We start from the raw sequence: 26,613 nt of genomic DNA on the forward strand, positions 1-26,613 counted from the left end.
TTTTGAACAAAACAAATATTCCAAATGTGACACTCAAATATGAATCTTCACATAATTTAAAGTCAGTACTTGAAAGTGTTTCTTAAAGACATTTTTAATGTCGGACAGTTGAAGTCATTTTTAATGAGGACAAGAATGAAAAACTGAAGACCTAAGGCAGTGAGATATCCAGCAGAAATATCAGTGAATTCATGAACACAATTGTTATGTCCTGATGGCAAGGGGTATCTTAGGACAAACAAGAAATACTTGTAGGTATAATTATCAAATGAGGTATTTTAATAAGGTAGCTCAGGTCACCAAAAATAAATCCTGACACACCTAAGGATGATATCAGAAATAAGAGGAAACGATCCTCTCAAAAACAGGACGGTTAAGTAAGAACGATTAACTAATTCTAAAACACACAAAACTCTGACAACACAACGTCAGTTGCTGTCTCACTTCAAAGCCCACTGTCTAACACACGGTCAGCTTGCTGTTTGCCACTTCACTGGTGCTGCTGCCTCACTGGCAAGAGGGGAGAGAGAGAGCCACTTTCCCTCTGCTCTTCTTATCCTTATGGGTCCAGCTGAGGGCAATCCTGCAATTAGCAGACACTCACACACAGACACTCCCACACAGGCAGACCTACAAAGAGGTCCGTAACAACAATGACATTTCTTCATCAGGACTGATGCATGAAAGAAGAAATCCCTCATGAAAATGTATTTAGGTCTGAACTTCAACTAAATGTTTGAAATCATGAAATAAAACAGCTTCTCTTCATCCTTCCATTCCCATCTTGTTTCTGCCTGCTCTCAGAGACTTCTGCTAAACACAGTCAGGCCAGACTTTAGTGGTTCAGTTTCAACATATGATATTATCCATTAGTTTTGTTTTCTAATCAATAAAACTGTTCAGAAGAAAATCTGACTCTGACATGAATTCCAATCCTGCAGCTCCGAAAATACTGAAGAAGGAATCTGATGGTGTCCAAGAAAAGACAAAACCCCAGAGATAAATATGTCGTATGGAGTGTAGGGGACAGATAGGGTGCTTCTGAAAAACAAAAAAAAAGGGGGGGATAGGGTGAATGAAGTGTGAGAGAGAAGCGCCGGGTCAAAGTATTACACTGAATGCTGCTCAAATCTTGATGGGTCCAGTGGACTTAAAAAAAAAAACAAAAACAAAACAGAGCTGTCTTATTTTGGTAAATCTGCAATGTGTGGTTGTTTTGAAAAAATGCATGAATGTATGTTGATCTGCACGGCTGGGCTGAAGTGAATGGATGAGAGAGAAGTGCTTTATGATTGAGGGGAGACCGTTGGAAGTGAACAAATAGAGCGAGGTGTTTAGGCCAGGTTGTGGTTCAGAGAGGAAATCGTGAAGTTAAAGTAAAGTTAAAACGTTAAAGGAAAATGGTGAATGAACAAAGAGGAACGCCTCCAGGCTCCTCCTAGTCTATATTTCTAGAACATGCACTTCCACAAGAAGCAGCAGTCTGTAGCTCTGGTAGCTCTCAATATTTTTCACTAAATTTTACTTTATTTTTGTTGTATTTTTATTATTTTTTGTCAGTTACTGACGGATATTTCTGTGGGGAGAAGCGTTTACTCAAGAGAAGAGCTTCTTTCATGGAAAGTGGGCAAATCTGGAGGATACCACCCGATTCCAGCTGAGACAAAGAGGTGTGTTCTTGGTTGCCGTGCTGGTGCAAAGGTGAAGGCTAGAAAATGGAGAAATAAGCCCTTTCTACATTGATCGTCATGGGAAATGTTAACTCTCTGCCCAGCAAACGTGATGAGATGGAGATACTGGTGAAGACTCATGTGTTTTACTGAAACCTGGTTGGTTCCTGTGTGGAACTACCTGGCTTCACTCTCGTACGGATGGACAGAGACACTAAAGCTGGTGGAAAGAAGAAAGGAGGAGGACTGGCTTTATTACTGTCAAGGAGAAGATGTGCTGTCCAGATATTGAATTACTGGCAGTTGGTATGAGACCGTACTATGTACCAAGAGAATTCAGTCGTATCATTACAATACTGGTGCACATTCCAACCAAGGCAACTGCTGAAGTTCCATTAAAGTTCTCCAGGATACAGACTAAACAGATTTCAACTCCTGCTGACTGGATACTCACTCACCTCCCCATGTCTGAAAAATTTGTTGAGATTGTAGGATTCTCGGGAGTAAAGCAGCTAATTCCAATGACCGCTCCAGTGAAAACTGTCACAAATAATTAAAAAATCTAAGTTCCTATAGTGTCGAGCCAAACCCCAATCAATTTATTAGGAAGAGATGCATTGCGTAAATTAAGAATTGAAATTTGGTGCTCTCCTTTGGGAGTTTATGGTGACAAAGTCGGCCTGGACGATCAGATGTTGGTGAGAAAACAAACTGAAAGGGCTAAAGTTTATTGGTAGTTCTGTCTCTGACTACATTGTAAGTACAGCTGATGTGAATAAAGAGATTCCCCATCTGACACCTGTGTCCAGACAACCTTATTTCCTATTTCCCACATCTTTCCACCACAACAGGAGAAAACAACCTTTGTTGGAAAGCAACACCACAAGTCACATGGCAACAAAGAAATGAGAAAATGAATTAAACCAAGTTCTTCTAATCATCAAAAAGAGAAGAACTGGTCAAAGAGCAAAGCTAAAATATTCAACACTCTTTATTCAAGCCGTCATAACAGTGTGTCAGTCAGTAACACTGTCAGTAACACAGGAGTCCCTGTTGGAGTCAGTCAGCTCATTTCCATAGAGACACTTTGCATCAGCAGCACCATGCTCCAGTGCTCTGGGAGACTTTATAGTCCTGACAGTTGAAGACTGGAGGACTGACAGCTTTTCCTTCATCACAACACAACACACATGAAAAACATGACTCTGATCTCCGTCCTCATCTGGACTCTCCTCTGCTGCTGCTTCACAGGTAAAGTCCAGAGAATCAAACTCCTCTATGAACATCCGTCCCTCTGAAATGAAGCCCACAAAACCAGGTTTCTGTCTCTGTGTCCTCAGAGTCCAGAGGACAGGTCACAGTGACTCAGCCTGGAGCACTGAGCTCTGCTGTGGGAGGCTCCGCCAGGATCACCTGTAGGACCAGTCAGAATGTTTATGTTGACAGCAACAACAACCATTACTTATCCTGGTACCAACAGAGAGATGGAGAAAAACCTAAACTCCTTATTTACGCTGCTTCCACTCGACCATCAGGGATTCCAGAACGTTTTACAGGAAGTGGATCAAACTCTGACTTCACTCTGACCATCAGTGGAGTCCAGACTGAAGATGCAGCAGTTTATTACTGTCAGAGTGCACACTATATCAACAGTCAGGATGTGTTCACACAGTGATACAACATCGTACAAAAACCTCGGTCAGCTAAAGAGGAACTGATCTGAACCAACAGCTGCTCTGAAACACAAACACTAGAGGTCTGACTGTGACATATTCTCATTTGAAAAGTTTTCATGTTACCTATTGTAAATAAAACAAGTTCACCAGAAAAGCAGTTAAAGGAAAAAAGTAGATAAACATCTTAAAATCTTTCATCATCATCTTCACAACAGGTTTGTTTAATCTGTGTATCTAAAGTCCGGTTTCATTTCATGTTTCATGTTTCTGACATGATTCTCCAAAAAGATGACGTGGTGATAGAAATGATACAAACTTTCTGTAACGGGGTTGTTTACAAACCCAAACGCAGCACAAACAGCGATGGACAGTTGGTAATGACCTTTATTAGTGACCACAGCAGAAAAACAGACAGATGGAGGATAAGCAGGAACAGAAGGCCTGGGGGAATGTCAGAGGTGGTGGATGAATTCAGGGGTCCGTTGTGTAGAGCTGTAACCAGGGCAGGGGAGCAGACCAGAGCAATAGATGCTGCCTTGAACTCAGCGGAGGGTCGCAGAAGGTAAAGTATCCTCAGGAGCAGCTCACCAAGCAATTCCAGAGACAGAGGCTGAAAACGTGCTCGGAGACAGGCAGGGTCGGCAACAGGGAGTCAGTCCGGAAGTGAGTGCTGGAGAGTTCTGCATGAAGGCTAAAAACAATCTGGCAGCTGGATGAGTGTGAGGCTGGAGTCTATATACAGGGCTTGATTGGTGGAGATGAGCTGCAGGTGGGTGAAGACAGATGTGTAGAGTAAGCTAATGAGGGGGTGTGGCTTGGCAGGCAGAGTGAGGCCGGGGCAGGTGGGTGGAAAAGTACTGAATGTGGAGCTGGGTGACAGAACTGGGACACTTTCACAGAATGAATTCATTTCTTATCGTGTTATTAAATCTGATCATAATACTGAAAATTATTTTATCCATCAAGATGAATTTGAAAATAAATTTCATCCAGCAGGACTCAGAATAAATATTCACACATTGAAATCACATTCATGTGATGATATTTTCATCTGAGCTTCATTTTTATTATTTTTACAAATATATTCATTCACCAAAGAAATACAAGACTTTTGTAAATTAATTTTTGTCATCATGCAGATTAAATTGATACCAAATAAAACTTTTTTAAATTCTGATATGAACCTTTAAGATTCAATCATCAGTTAAATTATCTGAATTTCTAAAGAGCTCATAAAAACTCCTTCACTGGGTTTTGTTCATTGAATGTTTTCAGACATTTCATCAATGGCAGAATAACTCTGATCATAAAGAAGAAGCATATGATCTCATTGTATGTTGATGATACTCAGATATTTTTGTCTAATTCCCAAAACTGGACTCGTTCTTTAATGTGAACAAAAGCTTCCATCTGTTTCCCAGCAGCATCTGTTCTTTTAGTCACAGATTGGTTCTTCTTACCTTCAGAAACTGTTGTTAAACACACTGTCAGCTTTGGCTTCAAGACTTAGTGGAGAAACTCTGACTCTGACAATCCTCCACAGAAATCTAATAATACAGAAGAAGGCAAAACATAATCCAGTGAAATGTTTCATTTCAAGGAAATCTTTATCTTTATAGCAACAAACCATCTTTTTTTTGTTTTTGTTTTTTTTACAAAACTTCTTAAAAATAAGAACCAACAAATTGTGATGATCAGATTGATCCAAGTCCCTGTTGGAGTCAGTCAGCTCATTTCCATAGAGACACTTTGCATCAGCAGCACCATGCTCCAGTGCTCTGGGAGACTTTATAGTCCTGACAGTTGAAGACTGGAGGACTGACAGCTTTTCCTTCATCACAACACAACACACATGAAAAACATGACTCTGATCTCCGTCCTCATCTGGACTCTCCTCTGCTGCTGCTTCACAGGTAAAGTCCAGAGAATCAAACTCCTCTATGAACATCCGTCCCTCTGAAATGAAGCCCACAAAACCAGGTTTCTGTCTCTGTGTCCTCAGAGTCCAGAGGACAGGTCACAGTGACTCAGCCTGGAGCACTGAGCTCTGCTGTGGGAGGCTCCGCCAGGATCACCTGTAGGACCAGTCAGAATGTTTATAGCTCAAACTGGTTAGCCTGGTACCAACAGAAAGATGGAGAAAAACCTAAACTCCTTATTTACAGAGCTTCCACTCGAGCATCAGGGATTCCAGAACGTTTTACAGGAAGTGGATCAAACTCTGACTTCACTCTGACCATCAGTGGAGTCCAGACTGAAGATGCAGCAGTTTATTACTGTCAGAGTTATCACTATATCAACAGTCAGCATGTGTTCACACAGTGAAAAAGCGTCGTACAAAAACCTCCCTCAGTCAGATTGAACAGAAACTGAACTGACTGCTGCAGCTGGAAGATAGTGCAGAGACTGATACAGTTCACTGAGGACACACACACACACACACACACACACACACTGACTGATCAGAGTTGAACTATTAAATCCTAAAATATAGATGAATATGTTTTGTCAGATGTGGAAGTTTCCACTCTGAATGAAATCAGCAGTTTCTTGTGATAGCTGCTGATGTTCACACACTCAGACACCTTTTAGTATCAATCACAGTAAAATCTGCCCGTATGCTGACGACATCATATGATACATCACAGAAATGTTCAACTCACAGTGAGTGAGTCCATCATCCAATCAGACATGGAAAAGTTTGTTTCAGCCAAAACATCAGTCACCTCAACCTGAGACTGTTTGATTACCTGGAAACACTTTGTCATTTATTCAACGGTTCATTAACAAGGTCACTTCACATTCACAAGCACAGAGGTCGATGAACCAAATTCTATTAAAGAGGCAGACTTTTTTAAATATCTTTTTTTTTATTATTCTACCCTGTTTCCTCAACATGTATATTGAAATCTCCCAGTATAATGATTTTATCTGTACTAAGTACTAACTCTGATATAAACTCAGAAAACTCTGATAGGAATTCTGAGTACGGACCAGGTGGACGGTATACTGTAACTAACAGAACTGGTTCTTCACCTTTCCAGTCTGAGTGGGAAAGACTAAGAGTGAGGCTTTCAAAAGACCTGCAGCTAGATTTTGTTCTGGGGTTGATTAATAGGCCTGACTGAAATATCAGCCACCCCCCCTCCTCGACCTGTGGTACAGGGATATGAAAGTTAACATGGGGGGGTGTAGCTTCATTAATGCTAACATACTCATCCTGCTGCAGCCACGTTTCAGTTATACAAAATAAATCAATATGATGATCAGCTATGAGATCATTTACTAGTATTCACGACTAATTTTTTGATTTCTAGGACTTCACTTTTTTATGTTGAGAAATGTTATTACAATAGCATAATAATTTCTGAAAGTGCCACAGTGTCTATAGAATATAATCCTTCCAAAGAATTCCACGGACCTCCCAGATGGAGATTTGATACCAAGGACCCAGAGTTCATCCGCTTCATTGACCAACACACAGAATTGTTCTTCCAGGTCAACACGTCTGAACCTTCAGCTTTAGTTAGATGGGAAGCTTTTAAAGCTGATATCAGAGGGCAGATAATTAGTTATACCGGTTTTAAATCTAAACATTTCAAAAACAAAGTGCGTGCAGATGAAAGAGAAATTAAATCATTAGAAAGCAAAATCATAATTTAAAAAACTCGAGTGCTTGAACATGAACTGACCAAACTTAGAGCCCATTATAATGAACAGTCAGCTAAGAAGGCCCTAACAAATTTAAACAAACTAAAACTCATTCTGTGAGCAGGGAAAAGCAGGTCAGCTGTTTGCTATGAGAATTAAAATGTTACAAAATTAACCCTGCACCTGGTTTGCCCCACCCATCTCCTCACCTGAGGCTCATTTCCTCCGTCAGTCTTCCTCTACATATACCGGTTCATTTTCCCTTGACCTCTGCCAGATTGTCTCGTGTGTTTTCCTGCCAAACATTCCAGCATTCCTTCCTTCATACCTTCATACCTTCCTTCATACCTTCCTTCCTACCTACCTACCTACCCACCTTCCTTCCTTCCTTCCTGTCTGATCCCTGAACACTGCCTGTTTACCCGGTCTTAGAGATTCTGCCTAGCCTCTGGATTATTCTGCCTGCCTGCCTGGTTTCCTGACTCCTGCTTGTCTCTCCGGTTTGAAATCTCTGTGTAGCCCTCTGGATGCAGTCTGCTTTGTCTGCCTGTTTTTTCAGACTGACTAAAGCCTGTCGGACTCACTTCTGTCTCTGTGTTCATGCTTTTGGGTTCCTCTGTTCTGAGTCCTGAAACTAAACAGTTTTCTCCATCAGCTTCAGTTCCCCACTCCTTCTCCTGAGGACCAAGAAATCCCAGACAGGCCAGCTGCTGCCTGCCCTTTTAAATATGTTTGAAGAGGCATTCAGAAACAACTCCTTGCCACCTTCTCTTTCCAGAGCCCTTATTACAAACATCCTGAAACCTGAGAGACCGCCATTTAAATCTGGATCATACTGAGACGTACCACTCTTGAATTCAGATACTAACTTCACAGCTGAAATCAAAGCACTAAGGTTAGAACAATACCTGTCAGATCTTATAAATGTAGATCAAATGGGTTTATCAGAGAACCTCACCATTCACACAGTCATACAAATATCAAACAAAAACCTGTGTCAGCTGAAGAGGAACTGACAGTTCAACTGGACAGTTGAAGTCAGTTTTAATGAGGATAAACATGAAAAACTGTTCTTTCATGTATCAGTCTCTCATGAAGAAACATCATGATGAATTAAAACATATTTCTGCTGAATTTCTCACTGCCTTTGGTCAGAGACAAAATGAAGAAGTTCAGATATTTGACCAACATTTATTACAATGAAGCAGTTCAATTAGACCTAAAACAGAAACAGCTTTTCTTTTCTATCTGAGTAGAAACTGGAAAGATGTCATAACACAGGAGTCCCTGTTGGAGTCAGTCAGCTCATTTCCATAGAGACACTTTGCATCAGCAGCACCATGCTCCAGTGCTCTGGGAGACTTTATAGTCCTGACAGTTGAAGACTGGAGGACTGACAGCTTTTCCTTCATCACAACACAACACACATGAAAAACATGACTCTGATCTCCGTCCTCATCTGGACTCTCCTCTGCTGCTGCTTCACAGGTAAAGTCCAGAGAATCAAACTCCTCTATGAACATCCGTCCCTCTGAAATGAAGCCCACAAAACCAGGTTTCTGTCTCTGTGTCCTCAGAGTCCAGAGGACAGGTCACAGTGACTCAGTCGCCTGGAGCACTGAGCTCTGCTGTGGGAGGCTCCGCCAGGATCACCTGTAGGACCAGTCAGAATGTTTATGGCTCAAACTACTTATCCTGGTACCAACAGAGAGATGGAGAAAAACCTAAACTCCTTATTCACTCTGCTTCCACTCGAGTATCAGGGATTCCAGAACGTTTTACAGGAAGTGGATCAAACTCTGACTTCACTCTGACCATCAGTGGAGTCCAGACTGAAGATGCAGCAGTTTATTACTGTCAGAGTTTGCACTACCCCAACAGTCAGTGGGTGTTCACACAGTGAAAAAGCGTCGTACAAAAACCTCAGTCAGCTGAAGAGGAACTGATCTGAACCAACAGCTGCTCTGAAACACAAACACTAGAGGTCTGACTGTGACATATTCTCATGTTGAAAAGTCTGCTGTGTTAGAGAAACTATTTAATTTATTCATGAGTATGAAAAGATTTTTTCATTTCCAAATTCACAAAGAAAAAAAAATAAAAACTGATTTGACAAGAAAAGTTATTAGTTAAAATTTTCATTGTTTTAATCTTTATATTTAATAAGAACATTTAATGAACACAAACAAATCCACACAAATGATGAACACAACTTCTGCACTCATGTTCATGTTACAAAATCACCATCAAACACAGTCAACATCCCTGAGAGCTAATCCAGAACTGACACGAGTCACTGTGAGTTTCATGGACCGACTGTTTCTATTCAGACGTCAGCAGTCGGACAGCAGACATTTAACGCTTTCACAAGAAAACACACTGAAGACAAACTGCTGATCAGAGCGTCTTTATTGTCATGAAATATGGAACACGTCAGCGTTACGAGAAGCAAAAAGCTCAATGAAAAGATATAAAAGCAAAGTTAAAGAGAAACAGAGACAGAGAGTTCCAAAGTGAGAGCAGAGTTACTGGATGTCTCTGTATGCTGATGATACCACACTTTATATATCTGATCCAGAGATGAGGCAGATTTCAATCCTTCAACATGAAACAATCAAATCTGACTCAATCATTTCATCTACAGGGTTCATTTAGGAGAAGAGATGAATCAGGTTTTATTTCAGGTCACTCAGAAAGTTTGACCATCTGTTGATGTTCGAAAAACTCCAGATGGACACAGAATTTATTTGATGAACAGATCTTTATTTTCTGAAATAGTGACATTACAAATGTTACAGAAAACTAGAAAACATATCTGAGAGAAAGACAGAAAATGAGAAAGAGACGAAGATGGCGTTACATGGAGCAGAATGAAACCAGCAGCAGAGACCAGCTCGGTTGGATCCAGACTAGGAACACTGGCCTTTACTCAGAGTCTCTGAGACCGCAGCCTGGGAGCCCTGGGTGGCCTCGCAGGTCACAGAGTCCAGGCTGGTCCACTGGTCTTTAGTGAGACTCAGGGTGCTGGTCCAGCTGTAGAGGCCGTCCTTCCCCAGCACCCCCCGGCTCTGGTCCCCGCTGCTGCTGCTGATGCTGCCGCCCCGCCCCACCTTCCAGGACAGGGTCCAGTCTGAGGGGAAGCCCTTGTCGGCCAGGCACATGAGCGTGGCCTTCCCGTTGTCTTTTTCCAGCTCCTTCCTGGAGGGGGGCAGCACCCTCAGGGTGGGACGGGTGTCACCTAGAAGACACCAATCAGATTAGAGGACGGGGAGCGGACAGCTGTCAATCAAACAGCAGACACTTGGACACCTTGACTGTGTGAGAGCTGATTTAGTCCCTGAAGGAGTTTCTGTCAGATGGTTTTTCTGCTCCACCGGTCACTGACTCACACATTGTTTCACTTCCCTTTAAGAAGCCTCTCATGCACATCAGCACAGAGACAATCATCAGACAGTTTGAGCTGAAATATATCAAAGTACACTGGAAACACAAAAGATGACTTTACATTTCAACAGCTGCATTTTACCCTCGTCTATATCGCACTATTTCATGGAGACTTTTCTAAAAGACAAAAACTGTTTTTTTAGGAATCTCTTCAAAGTCCTGGTTGGTTTATGATGAAACACATTTAGGGATAAAACTATTAAAGCACAACAGTTAATCAGATCTACTGTGAAAAGCTCCAATATCACATAAAAACAGACGGCTGAATTTAAAAGTCAGACATAAACAAAGAGAAGCCAGCGACTTCAGAAAAGTTCAGTCACACTGTTCAGAATAACTTGAACTGAACGGCACAAAAGTTTCAGAGGGAAAGATGTTGCTGATTGTTGCTGTTTAATCTTTGCTGCTGCTCAGATTGTTCACATTTCACTAATTAACCGCAACAAGAAAAGAAAAGTTCAGAGAATCTGCTTCAAGTTCAGCTTCAGGGTCAAAGAGGAGAAACCAAGAAGAAAATAGAGATTTGACAGAGTTTTAGATCAGACAAAGGGAAATTTATATCCTCTACAAATGTTCAGACACAGAAAAGGAGACCTGAACACACAAAACATTATTAATATTGAAGCAGAAACTTACTTCCAACATCCAGTCTGGTTCCTCCACCAAAAGTCAACCACAGTGATACAAACTCATTGAGCCGTCGTACAAAAACCTCTGACTGTACAGAGACACGGCTCTCTGAGTCTGACTGACTGAACTAAAACTACAAACTCTGAAGATGCTGCTTTACTTCACATTTCTGAAATAAGGATTCATCCTCTGCTTTAATATTTGATTTTCACAATTTATTTACAGAAAAATTACTTTTTACAATCATGCAAAAATGAAGTTGGTTTCAAAATAATCCTGAAAAAGCATCTTCTGTTCTTTACATGTTAAATATGAAGGAAGTAAAAAGAGAAGCAGCTCCTGAATTAAAACAGTTCATAAAGATTTGACTTACTTCCAACATCCAGTCTGGTTCCTCCACCGAACGTGTACCACAGTGATACAAACTCATTGAGCCGTCGTACAAAAACCTCTGACTGTACAGAGACACGGCTCTCTGAGTCTGAAACAAACAAACTCAACTAAATTCACCTCCAATATTTTGGCTGCCTGCCTGAGAAAGACTGAAATTCAATATAACACATTTCTGTTTCTTTACATCTAAAAGGCTTTTGTAGAATTTATAATATGTGATAGAATTGGAAACAGTAACAGACCAAAAGTTGGATATCACCACAGTAGACACATCCAGTATCCTGAACAAAGAAATGCTCATAAATGATAGAAAAGACTTTTGCTGTAAAGAATAGAACATTTTTCTGATGTGAATGACCGAATGTCACCAGAACGTAAAGATCCTAAAACAAACAGTAAATCTGTCTAAAAAGGACGACAGAATATGTTGAAGTGTGCATTAAATGAAAGCTTTCAAATCTTTAATGTCAGCATAAACAAACACAAACACTCTGATCAAACTAGATTATATTGAGGGGAATCATGTTGATGTCATCATAAAACAGGCTGAAACATTTCAAACCTTCTGTGTCCTCCACAACAATCAGCCATGACATCATGACCTCCTGACCCCACATGGATGGAGGACCTAAAGTTTCCCAGCAGGACATTGTCCAAAGCATCACACTGTCTGCACCAGCTGGTCTTCTTCCCACAATGCATCTTGGTGTGATGTCTTCCTCAGGTAGTGCTGCACACACACACACACACACACACACAACTGACCATCCGGATGATGTCAAAGAAAACCTGATCCATCAGACCGGACCACCTTGTTCCATGGCCCCGTGGTCCGGTTCTGATGCTCATACGTCCATTGTAGGAGGTTCTGGTGGTGGACTGGGGTCAGCATGGACACCCTGACCGGTCTGCAGCTCCACCACAAACTGTGATGGTCTGTGTGTTCCCACTGCTTTCTGTCAGAACCAGCATGAACTTCTTCAACAGGTCTTCTGTTGGATCAGACCACACGGTCCATCAATGGGTCCTGATCCAGGACCATGTGGTTCAGTGGTTTTCCTTTCCTGGAACACCTTGGTAGGTCCTGGCTGCTGCAGAGAGGAACCTCCCACAGAGCTGCAGTTTGGTTCTCATCAAAGTCTCTCGAGTTACTGAAAAAAAATAAATAAATAAATAAAAATGAATAATAAATAATATTTATAATTAAATAAAAATAATTAAATAAACAAATCATATTTTTTTTCACAAAACTTCTTAAAAATAAGAACCAACAAATTGTGATGATCAGATTGATCCAAGTCCCTGTTGGAGTCAGTCAGCTCATTTCCATAGAGACACTTTGCATCAGCAGCACCATGCTCCAGTGCTCTGGGAGACTTTATAGTCCTGACAGTTGAAGACTGGAGGACTGACAGCTTTTCCTTCATCACAACACAACACACATGAAAAACATGACTCTGATCTCCGTCCTCATCTGGACTCTCCTCTGCTGCTGCTTCACAGGTAAAGTCCAGAGAATCAAACTCCTCTATGAACATCCGTCCCTCTGAAATGAAGCCCACAAAACCAGGTTTCTGTCTCTGTGTCCTCAGAGTCCAGAGGACAGGTCACAGTGACTCAGCCTGGAGCACTGAGCTCTGCTGTGGGAGGCTCCGCCAGGATCACCTGTAGGACCAGTCAGGATGTTCATGTTTGGAACAACTACCACCTTTTAGCCTGGTACCAACAGAGAGATGGAGAAAAACCTAAACTCCTTATTTACTCTGCTTCCACTCGAGTATCAGGGATTCCAGAACGTTTTACAGGAAGTGGATCAAACTCTGACTTCACTCTGACCATCAGTGGAGTCCAGACTGAAGATGCAGCAGTTTATTACTGTCAGAGTTTTCACTACCCCAACAGTCACGATGTGTTCACACAGTGAAAAAGCGTCGTACAAAAACCTCCCTCAGTCAGACTGAACAGAAACTGAACTGACTGCTGCAGCTGGAAGATACTGCAGAGACTGATACAGTTCACTGAGGACACACACACACACACACACACACACACAGACTGATCAGAGTTGAACTATTAAATCCTAAAATATAGATGAATATGTTTGTCAGATGTAAATATTGTTGGAAAATTAAATAATACAGAACACAAAGCAGACCTACAACCCATTTATTTACAGCGGCTGCTCACAACAATCCAAAGAGTGGAGGCAAGGCAAGTTTATTTGTGTGGCACAATTCGACAACAAGGTTATTTACAGAGACATTAAAACATGCATGATTAAAGTTTGAACAGAGAAGAAAGAAAAGAAAAAAAGAGATAAGAACAAAAGATAAAATCAGTAATTAAAATATGATCAGATTTTAAAACTCAGCTAAGTAGCAGTAGATTCTGAGCTTTATTCAAACTCAGCTGAAAATCGTTGTCTTCAACCTGGATTTAAATACACTGAGTGTTTCAGCTGATCTGAGGCTTTCTGGGAGTTTGTTCCAGACATGTGGAGCGTAGAAGCTGAAAGCAGCTTCTCCATGTCTGGTTCTGACTCTGGGGACTGATAAAGAAACCGGATCCAGATGACCTGAGGGGTCTGGAAGGTTCATCCTGGGTCAGAAGGTCACTGATGTATTCTGGTCCTAGAACATTCAGACTTTTACAGACCAGCATCAGAACTTTAAAGTCTGTCCTCTGATGGACAGGCAGACAGTGTAAAGACCTCAGAGCTGGGCTGATGAAGTCCACTTTTTTGGTCTTAGTGAGGACTCCAGCAGCAGAGTTCTGAATGAGCTGCAGTTGTCTAACTGACTTTTTAGGTAAACCTGTAAAGATGCTGTTACAATAATCAAGCCTGCTAAAGATGAATGTATGGACTAGTTTTTCCAGGTCCTGCTGGGACATCGGATCTTTTGACATTGATATATTCTGAAGGTGAAAGTAGGCTGACTTTGTGATTGCCTTCAGGTGTTTTTCCAAATTTAGGTCTGAGTCCATCACTACACCCAGATTTTGTCAGGTTTTGAGTTCATTCTGGTGTTTAGTGTTCTGTCTTTGTAACTTCCTGTTTTATTTTGAAGTTCTGGTCCTGTCCTGTTCCCTCTTACTTTACTTCCTATTTGTTTCCCATGTTGATTGCCTTCCCTGCCCTAATGTGGATCAAGGTGGAGACCAAAGGAGATGAAGGAGGAAGGAGGAGGAAACAGATAAAGCATAAAGAGGATTGATCCAAGTACTGAATCCTGCGGTACTCCATGACTGACTACAGTACATGAGGAGGAGCTGTTAACATGAACAAACTGATGTCTATCTGAGAAATAGTATTTGAACCACTTTAGTGCAGTTCCTTTAATTCTAATTTCATGTTCCAGTCTCTGTAGTAAAATATTATGATCTATGGTGTCGAATGCAGCACTAAGATCTAGAAGGAGAAGTATGGAGGCTGATCCATTGTCTGAGACCATTAGAATGTCATTGGAGTCAGTCTAAGTCGAACAGTGACGTCAGAACTGATCATGTGTGCAAGTGAATCTACAAAAAGAATCTGAGAGAAAACGGTTCAACCTCAGCTCATTTCCATAGAGACACTTTGCATCAGCAGCACCATGCTCCAGTGCTCTGGGAGACTTTATAGTCCTGACAGTTGAAGACTGGAGGACTGACAGCTTTTCCTTCATCACAACACAACACACATGAAAAACATGACTCTGATCTCCGTCCTCATCTGGACTCTCCTCTGCTGCTGCTTCACAGGTAAAGTCCAGAGAATCAAACTCCTCTATGAACATCCGTCCCTCTGAAATGAAGCCCACAAAACCAGGTTTCTGTCTCTGTGTCCTCAGAGTCCAGAGGACAGGTCACAGTGACTCAGTCGCCTGGAGCACTGAGCTCTGCTGTGGGAGGCTCCGCCAGGATCACCTGTAGGACCAGTCAGAATGTTTATAACTCAAACTACTTAGCCTGGTACCAACAGAGAGATGGAGAAAAACCTAAACTCCTTATTTACGCTGCTTCCACTCGAGCATCAGGGATTCCAACTCGTTTTACAGGAAGTGGATCAAACTCTGACTTCACTCTGACCATCAGTGGAGTCCAGACTGAAGATGCAGCAGTTTATTACTGTCAGAGTGCACACTATATCAGCAGTCAGGATGTGTTCACACAGTGATACAACGTCGTACAAAAACCTCGGTCAGCTAAAGAGGAACTGATCTGAACCAACAGCTGCTCTGAAACACAAACACTAGAGGTCTGACTGTGACATATTCTCATTTGAGAAGTCTTCATGTTACATGTTGTAAATAAAACACACAAGTTCACCAGAAAAGCAGTTAAAGGGAAAAAGTAGATAAACATCTTAAAATCTTTCATCATCATCTTCACAACAGGTTTGTTTAATCTGTGTATCTAAAGTCCGGTTTCATTTCATGTTTCATGTTTCTGACATGATTCTCCAAAAAGATGACGTGGTGATAGAAATGATACAAACTTTCTGTAACGGGGTTGTTTACAAACCCAAACGCAGCACAAACAGCGATGGACAGTTGGTAATGACCTTTATTAGTGACCACAGCAGAAAAACAGACGGATGGAGGATAAGCAGGAACAGAAGGCCTTGGGGAATGTCCAGAGGTGGTGGATGAATTCAGGGGTCCGTTGTGTAGAGCTGTAACCAGGGCAGGGGAGCAGACCAGAGCAATAGATGCTGCCTTGAACTCAGTGGAGGGTCGCAGAAGGTAAAGTATCCTCAGGAGCAGCTCACCAAGCAATTCCAGAGACAGAGGCTGAAAACGTGCTCGGAGACAGGCAGGGTCGGCAACAGGGAGTCAGTCCGGAAGTGAGTGCTGGAGAGTCCTGCATGAAGGCTAAAAACAATCTGGCAGCTGGATGAGTGTGAGGCTGGAGTCTATATACAGGGCTTGATTGGTGGAGATGAGCTGCAGGTGGGTGAAGACAGATGTGTAGAGTAAGCTAATGAGGGGGTGTGGCTTGGCAGGCAGAGTGAGGCCGGGGCAGGTGGGTGGAAAAGTACTGAATGTGGAGCTGGGTGACAGAACTGGGACACTTTCACAGAATGAATTCATTTCTTATCGTGTTATTAAATCTGATCATAATACTGAAAATTATTTTATCCATCAAGATGAATTTGAAAATAGATTTCATCCAGCAGGACTCAGAATAAATATTCACACATTGAAATCACATTCATGTGATGATATTTTCATCTGAGCTTCATTTTTATTATTTTTACAAATATATTCATTCACCAAAGAAATACAAGACTTTTGTAAATTAATTTTTGTCATCATGCAGATTAAATTGATACCAAATAAAACTTTTTAAAATTCTGATATGAACCTTTAAGATTCAATCATCAGTTAAATTATCTGAATTTCTAAAGAGCTCATAAAAACTCCCTCACTGGGTTTTGTTCATTGAATGTTTTCAGACATTTCATCAATGGCAGAATAACTCTGATCATAAAGAAGAAGCATATGATCTCATTGTATGTTGATGATACTCAGATATTTTTGTCTAATTCCCAAAACTGGACTCGTTCTTTAATGTGAACAAAAGCTTCCATCTGTTTCCCAGCAGCATCTCTTCTTTTAGTCACAGATTGGTTCTTCTTACCTTCAGAAACTGTTGTTAAACACACTGTCAGCTTTGGCTTCAAGACTTAGTGGAGAAACTCTGACTCTGACGTGAGTGACAATCCTCCACAGAAATCTAATAATACAGAAGAAGGCAAAACATAATCCAGTGAAATGTTTCATTTCAAGGAAATATTTATTGTCTTTATCTTTATAGCAACAAACCATCTTTTTTTGTTTTTTTTTTTAACAAAATTTCTTAAAAATAAGAACCAACAAATTGTGATGATCAGATTGATCCAAGTCCCTGTTGGAGTCAGTCAGCTCATTTCCATAGAGACACTTTGCATCAGCAGCACCATGCTCCAGTGCTCTGGGAGACTTTATAGTCCTGACAGTTGAAGACTGGAGGACTGACAGCTTTTCCTTCATCACAACACAACACACATGAAAAACATGACTCTGATCTCCGTCCTCATCTGGACTCTCCTCTGCTGCTGCTTCACAGGTAAAGTCCAGAGAATCAAACTCCTCTATGAACATCCGTCCCTCTGAAATGAAGCCCACAAAACCAGGTTTCTGTCTCTGTGTCCTCAGAGTCCAGAGGACAGGTCACAGTGACTCAGTCGCCTGGAGCACTGAGCTCTGCTGTGGGAGGTTCCGCCAGGATCACCTGTAGGACCAGTCAGAATGTTTATGTTTCCAACAGCAAACATTTCTTAGCCTGGTACCAACAGAGAGATGGAGAAAAACCTAAACTCCTTATTCACTCTGCTTCCACTCGAGCATCAGGGATTCCAGAACGTTTTACAGGAAGTGGATCAAACTCTGACTTCACTCTGACCATCAGTGGAGTCCAGACTGAAGATGCAGCAGTTTATTACTGTCAGAGTTTGCACTACATCAACAGTCAGGATGTGTTCACACAGTGAAAAAGCGTCGTACAAAAACCTCCCTCAGTCAGACTGAAGAGGAACTGATCTGAACCAACAGCTGCTCTGAAACACAAACACTAGAGGTCTGACTGTGACATATTCTCATGTTGAAAAGTCTGCTGTGTTAGAGAAACTATTTAATTTATTCATGAGCATGAAAAGATTTTCTCATTTCAAAATTCACAGAGCAACGAAATAAAAAACTCTAACTTGACATCAAAGTTTATTGGCTAAACCTATCGTAGTTTGAATCTTTATATATAATAAAAACATTTAATGAACACAAAGAAAACCACACAAATGATGAACACAACTGCTGCACTCATATTGATGTTACAAAATCACCATCAAACACAGTCAACATCCCTGAGAGCTAATCCAGAACTGACACGAGTCACTGTGAGTTTCATGGACCGGCTGTTTCTATTCAGACGTCAGCAGTCGGACAGCAGACATTTAACGCTTTCACAAGAAAACACACTGAAGACAAACTGCTGATCAGAGCGTCTTTATTGTCATGAAATATGGAACACGTCAGCGTTACGAGAAGCAAAAAGCTCAATGAAAAGATATAAAAGCAAAGTTAAAGAGAAACAGAGACAGAGAGTTCCAAAGTGAGAGCAGAGTTACTGGATGTCTCTGTATGCTGATGATACCACACTTTATATATCTGATCCAGAGATGAGGCAGATTTCAATCCTTCAACATGAAACAATCAAATCTGACTCAATCATTTCATCTACAGGGTTCATTTAGGAGAAGAGATGAATCAGGTTTTATTTCAGGTCACTCAGAAAGTTTGACCATCTGTTGATGTTCGAAAAACTCCAGATGGACACAGAATTTATTTGATGAACAGATCTTTATTTTCTGAAATAGTGACATTACAAATGTTACAGAAAACTAGAAAACATATCTGAGAGAAAGACAGAAAATGAGAAAGAGACGAAGATGGCGTTACATGGAGCAGAATGAAACCAGCAGCAGAGACCAGCTCGGTTGGATCCAGACTAGGAACACTGGCCTTTACTCAGAGTCTCTGAGACCGCAGCCTGGGAGCCCTGGGTGGCCTCGCAGGTCACAGAGTCCAGGCTGGTCCACTGGTCTTTAGTGAGACTCAGGGTGCTGGTCCAGCTGTAGAGGCCGTCCTTCCCCACCACCCCCCGGCTCTGGTCCCCGCTGCTGCTGCTGATGCTGCCGCCCCGCCCCACCTTCCAGGACAGGGTCCAGTCTGAGGGGAAGCCCTTGTCGGCCAGGCACATGAGCGTGGCCTTCCCGTTGTCTTTTTCCAGCTCCTTCCTGGAGGGGGGCAGCACCGTCAGGGTGGGACGGGTGTCACCTAGAAGACACCAATCAGATTAGAGGACGGGGAGCGGACAGCTGTCAATCAAACGGCAGACACTTGGACACCTTGACTGTGTGAGAGCTGATTTAGTCCCTGAAGGAGTTTCTGTCAGATGGTTTTTCTGCTCCACCGGTCACTGACTCACACATTGTTTCACTTCCCTTTAAGAAGCCTCTCATGCACATCAGCACAGAGACAATCATCAGACAGTTTGAGCTGAAATATATCAAAGTACACTGGAAACACAAAAGATGATTTTACATTTCAACAGCTGCATTTTACCCTCGTCTATATCGCACTATTTCATGGAGACTTTTCTAAAAGACAAAAACTGTTTTTTTAGGAATCTCTTCAAAGTCCTGGTTGGTTTATGATGAAACACATTTAGGGATAAAACTATTAAAGCACAACAGTTAATCAGATCTACTGTGAAAAGCTCCAATATCACATAAAAACAGACGGCTGAATTTAAAAGTCAGACATAAACAAAGAGAAGCCAGCGACTTCAGAAAAGTTCAGTCACACTGTTCAGAATAACTTTAACTGAACGGCACAAAAGTTTCAGAGGGAAAGATGTTGCTGATTGTTGCTGTTTAATCTTTGCTGCTGCTCAGATTGTTCACATTTCACTAATTAACCGCAACAAGAAAAGAAAAGTTCAGAGAATCTGCTTCAAGTTCAGCTTCAGGGTCAAAGAGGAGAAACCAAGAAGAAAATAGAGATTTGAAAGAGTTTTAGATCAGACAAAGGGAAATTTACATCCTCTACAAATGTTCAGACACAGAAAAGGAGACCTGAACACACAAAACATTATTAATATTGAAGCAGAAACTTACCTCCAACATCCAGTCTGGTTCCTCCACCAAAAGTCAACCACAGTGATACAAACTCATTGAGCCGTCGTACAAAAACCTCTGACTGTACAGAGACACGGCTCTCTGAGTCTGAAACAAACAAACTCAACTAAATTCACCTCCAATATTTTGGCTGCCTGCCTGAGAAAGACTGAAATTCAATATGACACATTTCTGTTTCTTTACATCGGAAAGACTTTTGTAGAATTTATAATATGTGATAGAATTGGAAACAGTAACAGACCAAAAGTTGGATATCACCACAGTAGACACATCCAGTATCCTGAACAAAGAAATGCTCATAAATGATAGAAAAGACTTTTGCTGTAAAGAATAGAACATTTTTCTGATGTGAATGACTGAATGTCACCAGAACGTAAAGATCCTAAAACAAACAGTAAATCTGTCTAAAAAGGACGACAGAATATGTTGAAGTGTGCATTAAATGAAAGCTTTCAAATCTTTAATGTCAGCATAAACAAACACAAACACTCTGATCAAACTAGATTATATTGAGGGGAATCATGTTGATGTCATCATAAAACAGGCTGAAACATTTCAAACCTTCTGTGTCCTCCACAACAATCAGCCATGACATCATGACCTCCTGACCCCACATGGATGGAGGACCTAAAGTTTCCCAGCAGGACATTGTCCAAAGCATCACACTGTGTGCACCAGCTGGTCTTCTTCCCACAATGCATCTTGGTGTGATGTCTTCCTCAGGTAGTGCTGCACACACACGCACACACACACACACACACAACTGACCATCCGGATGATGTCAACGAAAACCTGATCCATCAGACCGGACCACCTTGTTCCATGGCCCCGTGGTCCGGTTCTGATGCTCATACGTCCATTGTAGGAGGTTCTGGTGGTGGACTGGGGTCAGCATGGACACCCTGACCGGTCTGCAGCTCCACCACAAACTGTGATGGTCTGTGTGTTCCCACAGCTTTCTGTCAGAACCAGCATGAACTTCTTCAACAGGTCTTCTGTTGGATCAGACCACACGGTCCATCAATGGGTCCTGATCCAGGACCATGTGGTTCAGTGGTTTTCCTTTCCTGGAACACCTTGGTAGGTCCTGGCTGCTGCAGAGAGGAACCTCCCACAGAGCTGCAGTTTGGTTCTCATCAAAGTCTCTCGAGTTACTGAAAAAAAAAAAAAATAAAATAAAAATGAATAATAAATAATAATTATAATTAAATAAAAATAATTAAATAAACAAACCATATTTTTTTTCACAAAACTTCTTAAAAATAAGAACCAACAAATTGTGATGATCAGATTGATCCAAGTCCCTGTTGGAGTCAGTCAGCTCATTTCCATAGAGACACTTTGCATCAGCAGCACCATGCTCCAGTGCTCTGGGAGACTTTATAGTCCTGACAGTTGAAGACTGGAGGACTGACAGCTTTTCCTTCATCACAACACAACACACATGAAAAACATGACTCTGATCTCCGTCCTCATCTGGACTCTCCTCTGCTGCTGCTTCACAGGTAAAGTCCAGAGAATCAAACTCCTCTATGAACATCCGTCCCTCTGAAATGAAGCCCACAAAACCAGGTTTCTGTCTCTGTGTCCTCAGAGTCCAGAGGACAGGTCACAGTGACTCAGTCGCCTGGAGCACTGAGCTCTGCTGTGGGAGGCTCCGCCAGGATCACCTGTAGGACCAGTCAGGATGTTCATGTTTGGAGCAACAACCAACTTTTATCCTGGTACCAACAGAGAGATGGAGAAAAACCTAAACTCCTTATTTATGATGCTTCCACTCGAGTATCAGGGATTCCAGAACGTTTTACAGGAAGTGGATCAAACTCTGACTTCACTCTGACCATCAGTGGAGTCCAGACTGAAGATGCAGCAGTTTATTACTGTCAGAGTTATCACTACATCAACAGTCAGTATGTGTTCACACAGTGAAAAAGTGTCGTACAAAAACCTCCCTCAGTCAGACTGAACAGAAACTGAACTGACTGCTGCAGCTGGAAGATACTGCAGAGACTGATACAGTTCACTGAGGACACACACACACACACACACTGACTGATCAGAGTTGAACTATTAAATCCTAAAATATAGATGAATATGTTTGTCAGATGTAAATATTGTTGGAAAATTAAATAACACAGAACACAAAGCAGACCTACAACCCATTTATTTACAGCGGCTGCTCACAACAATCCAAAGAGTGGAGGCAAGGCAAGTTTATTTGTGTGGCACAATTCGACAACAAGGTTATTTACAGAGACATTAAAACATGCATGATTAAAGTTTGAACAGAGAAGAAAGAAAAGAAAAAAAGAGATAAGAACTAAAGATAAAATCAGATAAAATCAGTAATTAAAATATGATCAGATTTTAAAACTCAGCTAAGTAGCAGTAGATTCTGAGCTTTATTCAAACTCAGCTGAAAATCGTTGTCTTCAACCTGGATTTAAATACACTGAGTGTTTCAGCTGATCTGAGGCTTTCTGGGAGTTTGTTCCAGACATGTGGAGCGTAGAAGCTGAAAGCAGCTTCTCCATGTCTGGTTCTGACTCTGGGGACTGATAAAGAAACCGGATCCAGATGACCTGAGGGGTCTGGAAGGTTCATCCTGGGTCAGAAGGTCACTGATGTATTCTGGTCCTAGAACATTCAGACTTTTACAGACCAGCATCAGAACTTTAAAGTCTGTCCTCTGATGGACAGGCAGACAGTGTAAAGACCTCAGAGCTGGGCTGATGAAGTCCACTTTTTTGGTCTTAGTGAGGACTCCAGCAGCAGAGTTCTGAATGAGCTGCAGTTGTCTAACTGACTTTTTAGGTAAACCTGTAAAGATGCTGTTACAATAATCTAGCCTGCTAAAGATGAATGTATGGACTAGTTTTTCCAGGTCCTGCTGGGACATCGGATCTTTTGACATTGATATATTCTGAAGGTGAAAGTAGGCTGACTTTGTGATTGCCTTCAGGTGTTTTTTCCAAATTTAGGTCTGAGTCCATCACTACACCCAGATTTTGTCAGGTTTTGAGTTCATTCTGGTGTTTAGTGTTCTGTCTTTGTAACTTCCTGTTTTATTTTGAAGTTCTGGTCCTGTCCTGTTCCCTCTTACTTTACTTCCTATTTGTTTCCCATGTTGATTGCCTTCCCTGCCCTAATGTGGATCAAGGTGGAGACCAAAGGAGATGAAGGAGGAAGGAGGAGGAAACAGATAAAGCATAAAGAGGATTGATCCAAGTACTGAACCCTGCGGTACTCCATGACTGACTACAGTACATGAGGAGGAGCTGTTAACATGAACAAACTGATGTCTATCTGAGAAATAGTATTTGAACCACTTTAGTGCAGTTCCTTTAATTCCAATTTCATGTTCCAGTCTCTGCAGTAAAATATTATGATCTATGGTGTCGAATGCAGCACTAAGATCTAGAAGGAGAAGTATGGAGGCTGATCCATTGTCTGAGGCCATTAGAATGTCATTGGAGTCAGTCTAAGTCGAACAGTGACGTCAGAACTGATCATGTGTGCAAGTGAATCTACAAAAAGAATCTGAGAGAAAACGGTTCAACCTCAGCTCATTTCCATAGAGACACTTTGCATCAGCAGCACCATGCTCCAGTGCTCTGGGAGACTTTATAGTCCTGACAGTTGAAGACTGGAGGACTGACAGCTTTTCCTTCATCACAACACAACACACATGAAAAACATGACTCTGATCTCCGTCCTCATCTGGACTCTCCTCTGCTGCTGCTTCACAGGTAAAGTCCAGAGAATCAAACTCCTCTATGAACATCCGTCCCTCTGAAATGAAGCCCACAAAACCAGGTTTCTGTCTCTGTGTCCTCAGAGTCCAGAGGACAGGTCACAGTGACTCAATCGCCTGGAGCACTGAGCTCTGCTGTGGGAGGCTCCGCCAGGATCACCTGTAGGACCAGTCAGAATGTTCATGTTAACAGCGGCAACCACCGTTTATCCTGGTACCAACAGAGAGATGGAGAAAAACCTAAACTCCTTATTTACTTTGCTTCCACTCGAGCATCAGGGATTCCAGAACGTTTTACAGGAAGTGGATCAAACTCTGACTTCACTCTGACCATCAGTGGAGTCCAGACTGAAGATGCAGCAGTTTATTACTGTCAGAGTTTTCACTACATCAACAGTCAGAATGTGTTCACACAGTGAAAAAGCGTCGTACAAAAACCTCCCTCAGTCAGACTGAACAGAAACTGAACTGACTGCTGCAGCTGGAAGATACTGCAGAGACTGATACAGTTCACTGAGGACACACACACACACACACACACACACACTGTTCATATTATTTCCCTCCTTCCATCTCTTTGGAAATTCATCTCCATCAGGCCTCATTAATCCAACTCATCATAAAATCAGCCTGTTTGCTGATGACTCCCTGTTATATATCACAGAATCCTCGTCTCCTCTTCATCAATAGATTCATCAGATCAGAGGTTAAAGCTGGATTTCTGCTTTCTTCCTCCTGTCCTGTTTGTTAAAATCCACATTTTGATGAAGAGGTCCACTGTGATTGGACATCAGGAGTCCTGATGGAAACATCATGATGTGTTGAGGACAGCTACACTTCACTGACTCTGTGTGTTTGCATATGTGTCCTGCCTCTCTGCTGCAGCCGTTAAGAGACCAGTGTTGATCAGTGTCTGTCCAGGCCTTTCAGAGACACCCACACGCCGGCAGCACCATGATGATGTCACTGACTCTACTGCTGGCCACCCTGGGGCTCCTTGTTCAGGGTGAGACTCTCTTCTGAAAACTGGGCTTCAGGATGCAACCGGGTTCACCTCAGTGATGTTCTGCTGACTGAAACGAGCAGCGTTGACCTTCTTCCATCTGTTCTCCGTGTTAAAGAAATCATCCTCTTCTGTTTGGATGTCCAAGCTGGATTTGTCTCAATGACCTTCTCCTCTTTTTCATGTTTTCCAGGTTCATCAGGAGAAATCACCCTGACTCAGTCTCCTGGAGCTAAGTCTGTTAGTCCAGGTCAGACCGTCTCTATCAGCTGTAAAGCCAGTTCAAGTGTCAGTAACGACATTCACTGGTACCTTCAGAAACCTGGAGAATCTCCTAAACTCCTGATTTACTATGCCAACAACCGTTATACTGGAGTTCCAGAGCGTTTTAGTGGCAGTTATTCAAACACAGACTTCACTCTGACCATCAGTGGAGTTCAGACTGAAGATGCAGGAGTTTATTACTGTCAACAAAGTAACAGCTTCCCGTTCACACAGTGATACAACATCGTACAAAAACCTCCGTCAGCTAAAGAGGAACTGATCTGAACCAGTTCACTGAGGACACACACACACACACACACACACACACACTGACTGATCAGAGTTGAACTATTAAATCCTAAAAGATAGATGAATATGTTTTGTCAGATGTGGAAGTTTTCTTCCTTCAACTTTTCCACTCTGAATGAAATCAGCTGTTTCTTTTAATAGCTGCTGATGTTCAGTGAGTCCATCATCCAATCAGACATGGAAAAAAGTTTCTTTCAGCCAAAACATCAGTCACCTCAACCTGACTGTCAGGAGATCAATGTTTTGGTCATTTTTCTTTAGAACATGAACATGAAATCATGGCCAGTGATTCCCTCTGTTGCCCCAAAACAAAGAAGTCGAGCTCATTGATTGAACCTCCGGACAGGGCAGGTGTTAAAGAGAAGACCTGCTTAAAGATCTCACTACTGTTTTCAGTTATACACCGTTTTGAGATCACTGCTGTAGAGACATTTGTGTGCACTGAACTCGTTCTCTCAAAGAAAACACAGGAAAGATCAGACAGGCCCACATCAGACACAGTAACCTTTGAGATGCTCAGAGTCTTAGAGATAAGTAGGTCAAGAGTGTGTCCTCTGTTGTGCGTGGCCTCTGTTACATGCTGAGTCAGCCCAAAGTTGTCCAGAGTGTTACTCAGGTCTTTAGTCTTTCTGTCCTGAGAGTTGTCCACATGGATGTTAAAGTCACCAACAATAATTATACGGTCAAAGTGAACACAGATCAGAGACAGCAGTTCACTGAGGTCATCAAAAACGTCTGCACAGCATTTTGGGGGTCTGTAAACATTCAGAAACAGGACTCTGGATGAGGCCTTCAGCTGGATAGTTATATATTCAAAAGACTGAAAACTTCCAGCAGATAAGTGCTGACATTGAAATGATTCATTCACCCACAATCAGAGTTTCAGGCCCAGCCTTTAGCTTTCCCTGTGGCCTTTTACTTTTTAACAGGTTTTCAGTCCTCGCCTTGCTGCTTTGGGATGGATGGTCATCCGACAGAGATCCAGAGTCCTTCGATAGTGGAGCAAATCTGTTCTGTAGTTTCACACTCTGTTGTGAACCTTCCCATTCACGGTTGTCCAGTCCTGATTCCTCCCATGTACGGGGTAGAAGAGCTCCTCT

The 26,613-nt window shown here is 41.9% G+C and overlaps 8 gene segments (V, D, J or C); 6 read left to right on the plus strand and 2 right to left on the minus strand.

Annotated features, from left to right (window-relative positions):
* The first annotated feature begins 2,869 nt into the window (after positions 1-2,869).
* On the plus strand, positions 2,870-3,345 carry LOC115051385 (immunoglobulin kappa variable 4-1-like). The segment is given in 2 exon segments: positions 2,870-2,921; positions 3,011-3,345. Coding segments are annotated over 2 exon segments (387 nt in total).
* Positions 3,346-5,207: 1,862 nt separating this feature from the next.
* On the plus strand, positions 5,208-5,671 carry LOC115050825 (Ig kappa chain V region 3381-like). The segment is given in 2 exon segments: positions 5,208-5,259; positions 5,349-5,671. Coding segments are annotated over 2 exon segments (375 nt in total).
* A 2,762-nt stretch (positions 5,672-8,433) lies between these two features.
* Positions 8,434-8,900, plus strand: LOC115051386 (Ig kappa chain V region 3381-like). The segment is given in 2 exon segments: positions 8,434-8,485; positions 8,575-8,900. Coding segments are annotated over 2 exon segments (378 nt in total).
* Positions 8,901-9,739: 839 nt separating this feature from the next.
* Positions 9,740-11,558, minus strand: LOC115051493 (Ig kappa-b4 chain C region-like). The segment is given in 2 exon segments: positions 9,740-10,235; positions 11,445-11,558. A coding segment is annotated over 1 exon segment (252 nt).
* A 1,357-nt stretch (positions 11,559-12,915) lies between these two features.
* On the plus strand, positions 12,916-13,388 carry LOC115051387 (Ig kappa chain V region 3381-like). The segment is given in 2 exon segments: positions 12,916-12,967; positions 13,057-13,388. Coding segments are annotated over 2 exon segments (384 nt in total).
* Positions 13,389-17,502: 4,114 nt separating this feature from the next.
* LOC115051492 (Ig kappa chain V region 3381-like) lies at positions 17,503-17,966 on the plus strand (the record flags this gene model as incomplete). The annotated part of the segment is given in 2 exon segments: positions 17,503-17,554; positions 17,644-17,966. Coding segments are annotated over 2 exon segments (375 nt in total), but the record flags the coding sequence as incomplete, so codon positions are not given.
* An 858-nt stretch (positions 17,967-18,824) lies between these two features.
* The window catches only part of LOC115051211 (Ig kappa chain V-III region MOPC 63-like), a 172,782-nt gene continuing 164,993 nt past the window's right edge, over positions 18,825-26,613 (minus strand). The window contains 2 exon segments of the V gene segment in view: positions 18,825-19,320; positions 20,163-20,200. Coding sequence covers positions 18,992-19,320; positions 20,163-20,200 — 367 coding nt within the window.
* On the plus strand, positions 24,745-25,441 carry LOC115051220 (immunoglobulin kappa variable 6D-21-like). The segment is given in 2 exon segments: positions 24,745-24,943; positions 25,134-25,441. Coding segments are annotated over 2 exon segments (360 nt in total).

Source organism: Echeneis naucrates, chromosome 11, assembly GCF_900963305.1.
Source record: "Echeneis naucrates chromosome 11, fEcheNa1.1, whole genome shotgun sequence".
Lineage (NCBI taxonomy): Eukaryota > Metazoa > Chordata > Actinopteri > Carangiformes > Echeneidae > Echeneis > Echeneis naucrates.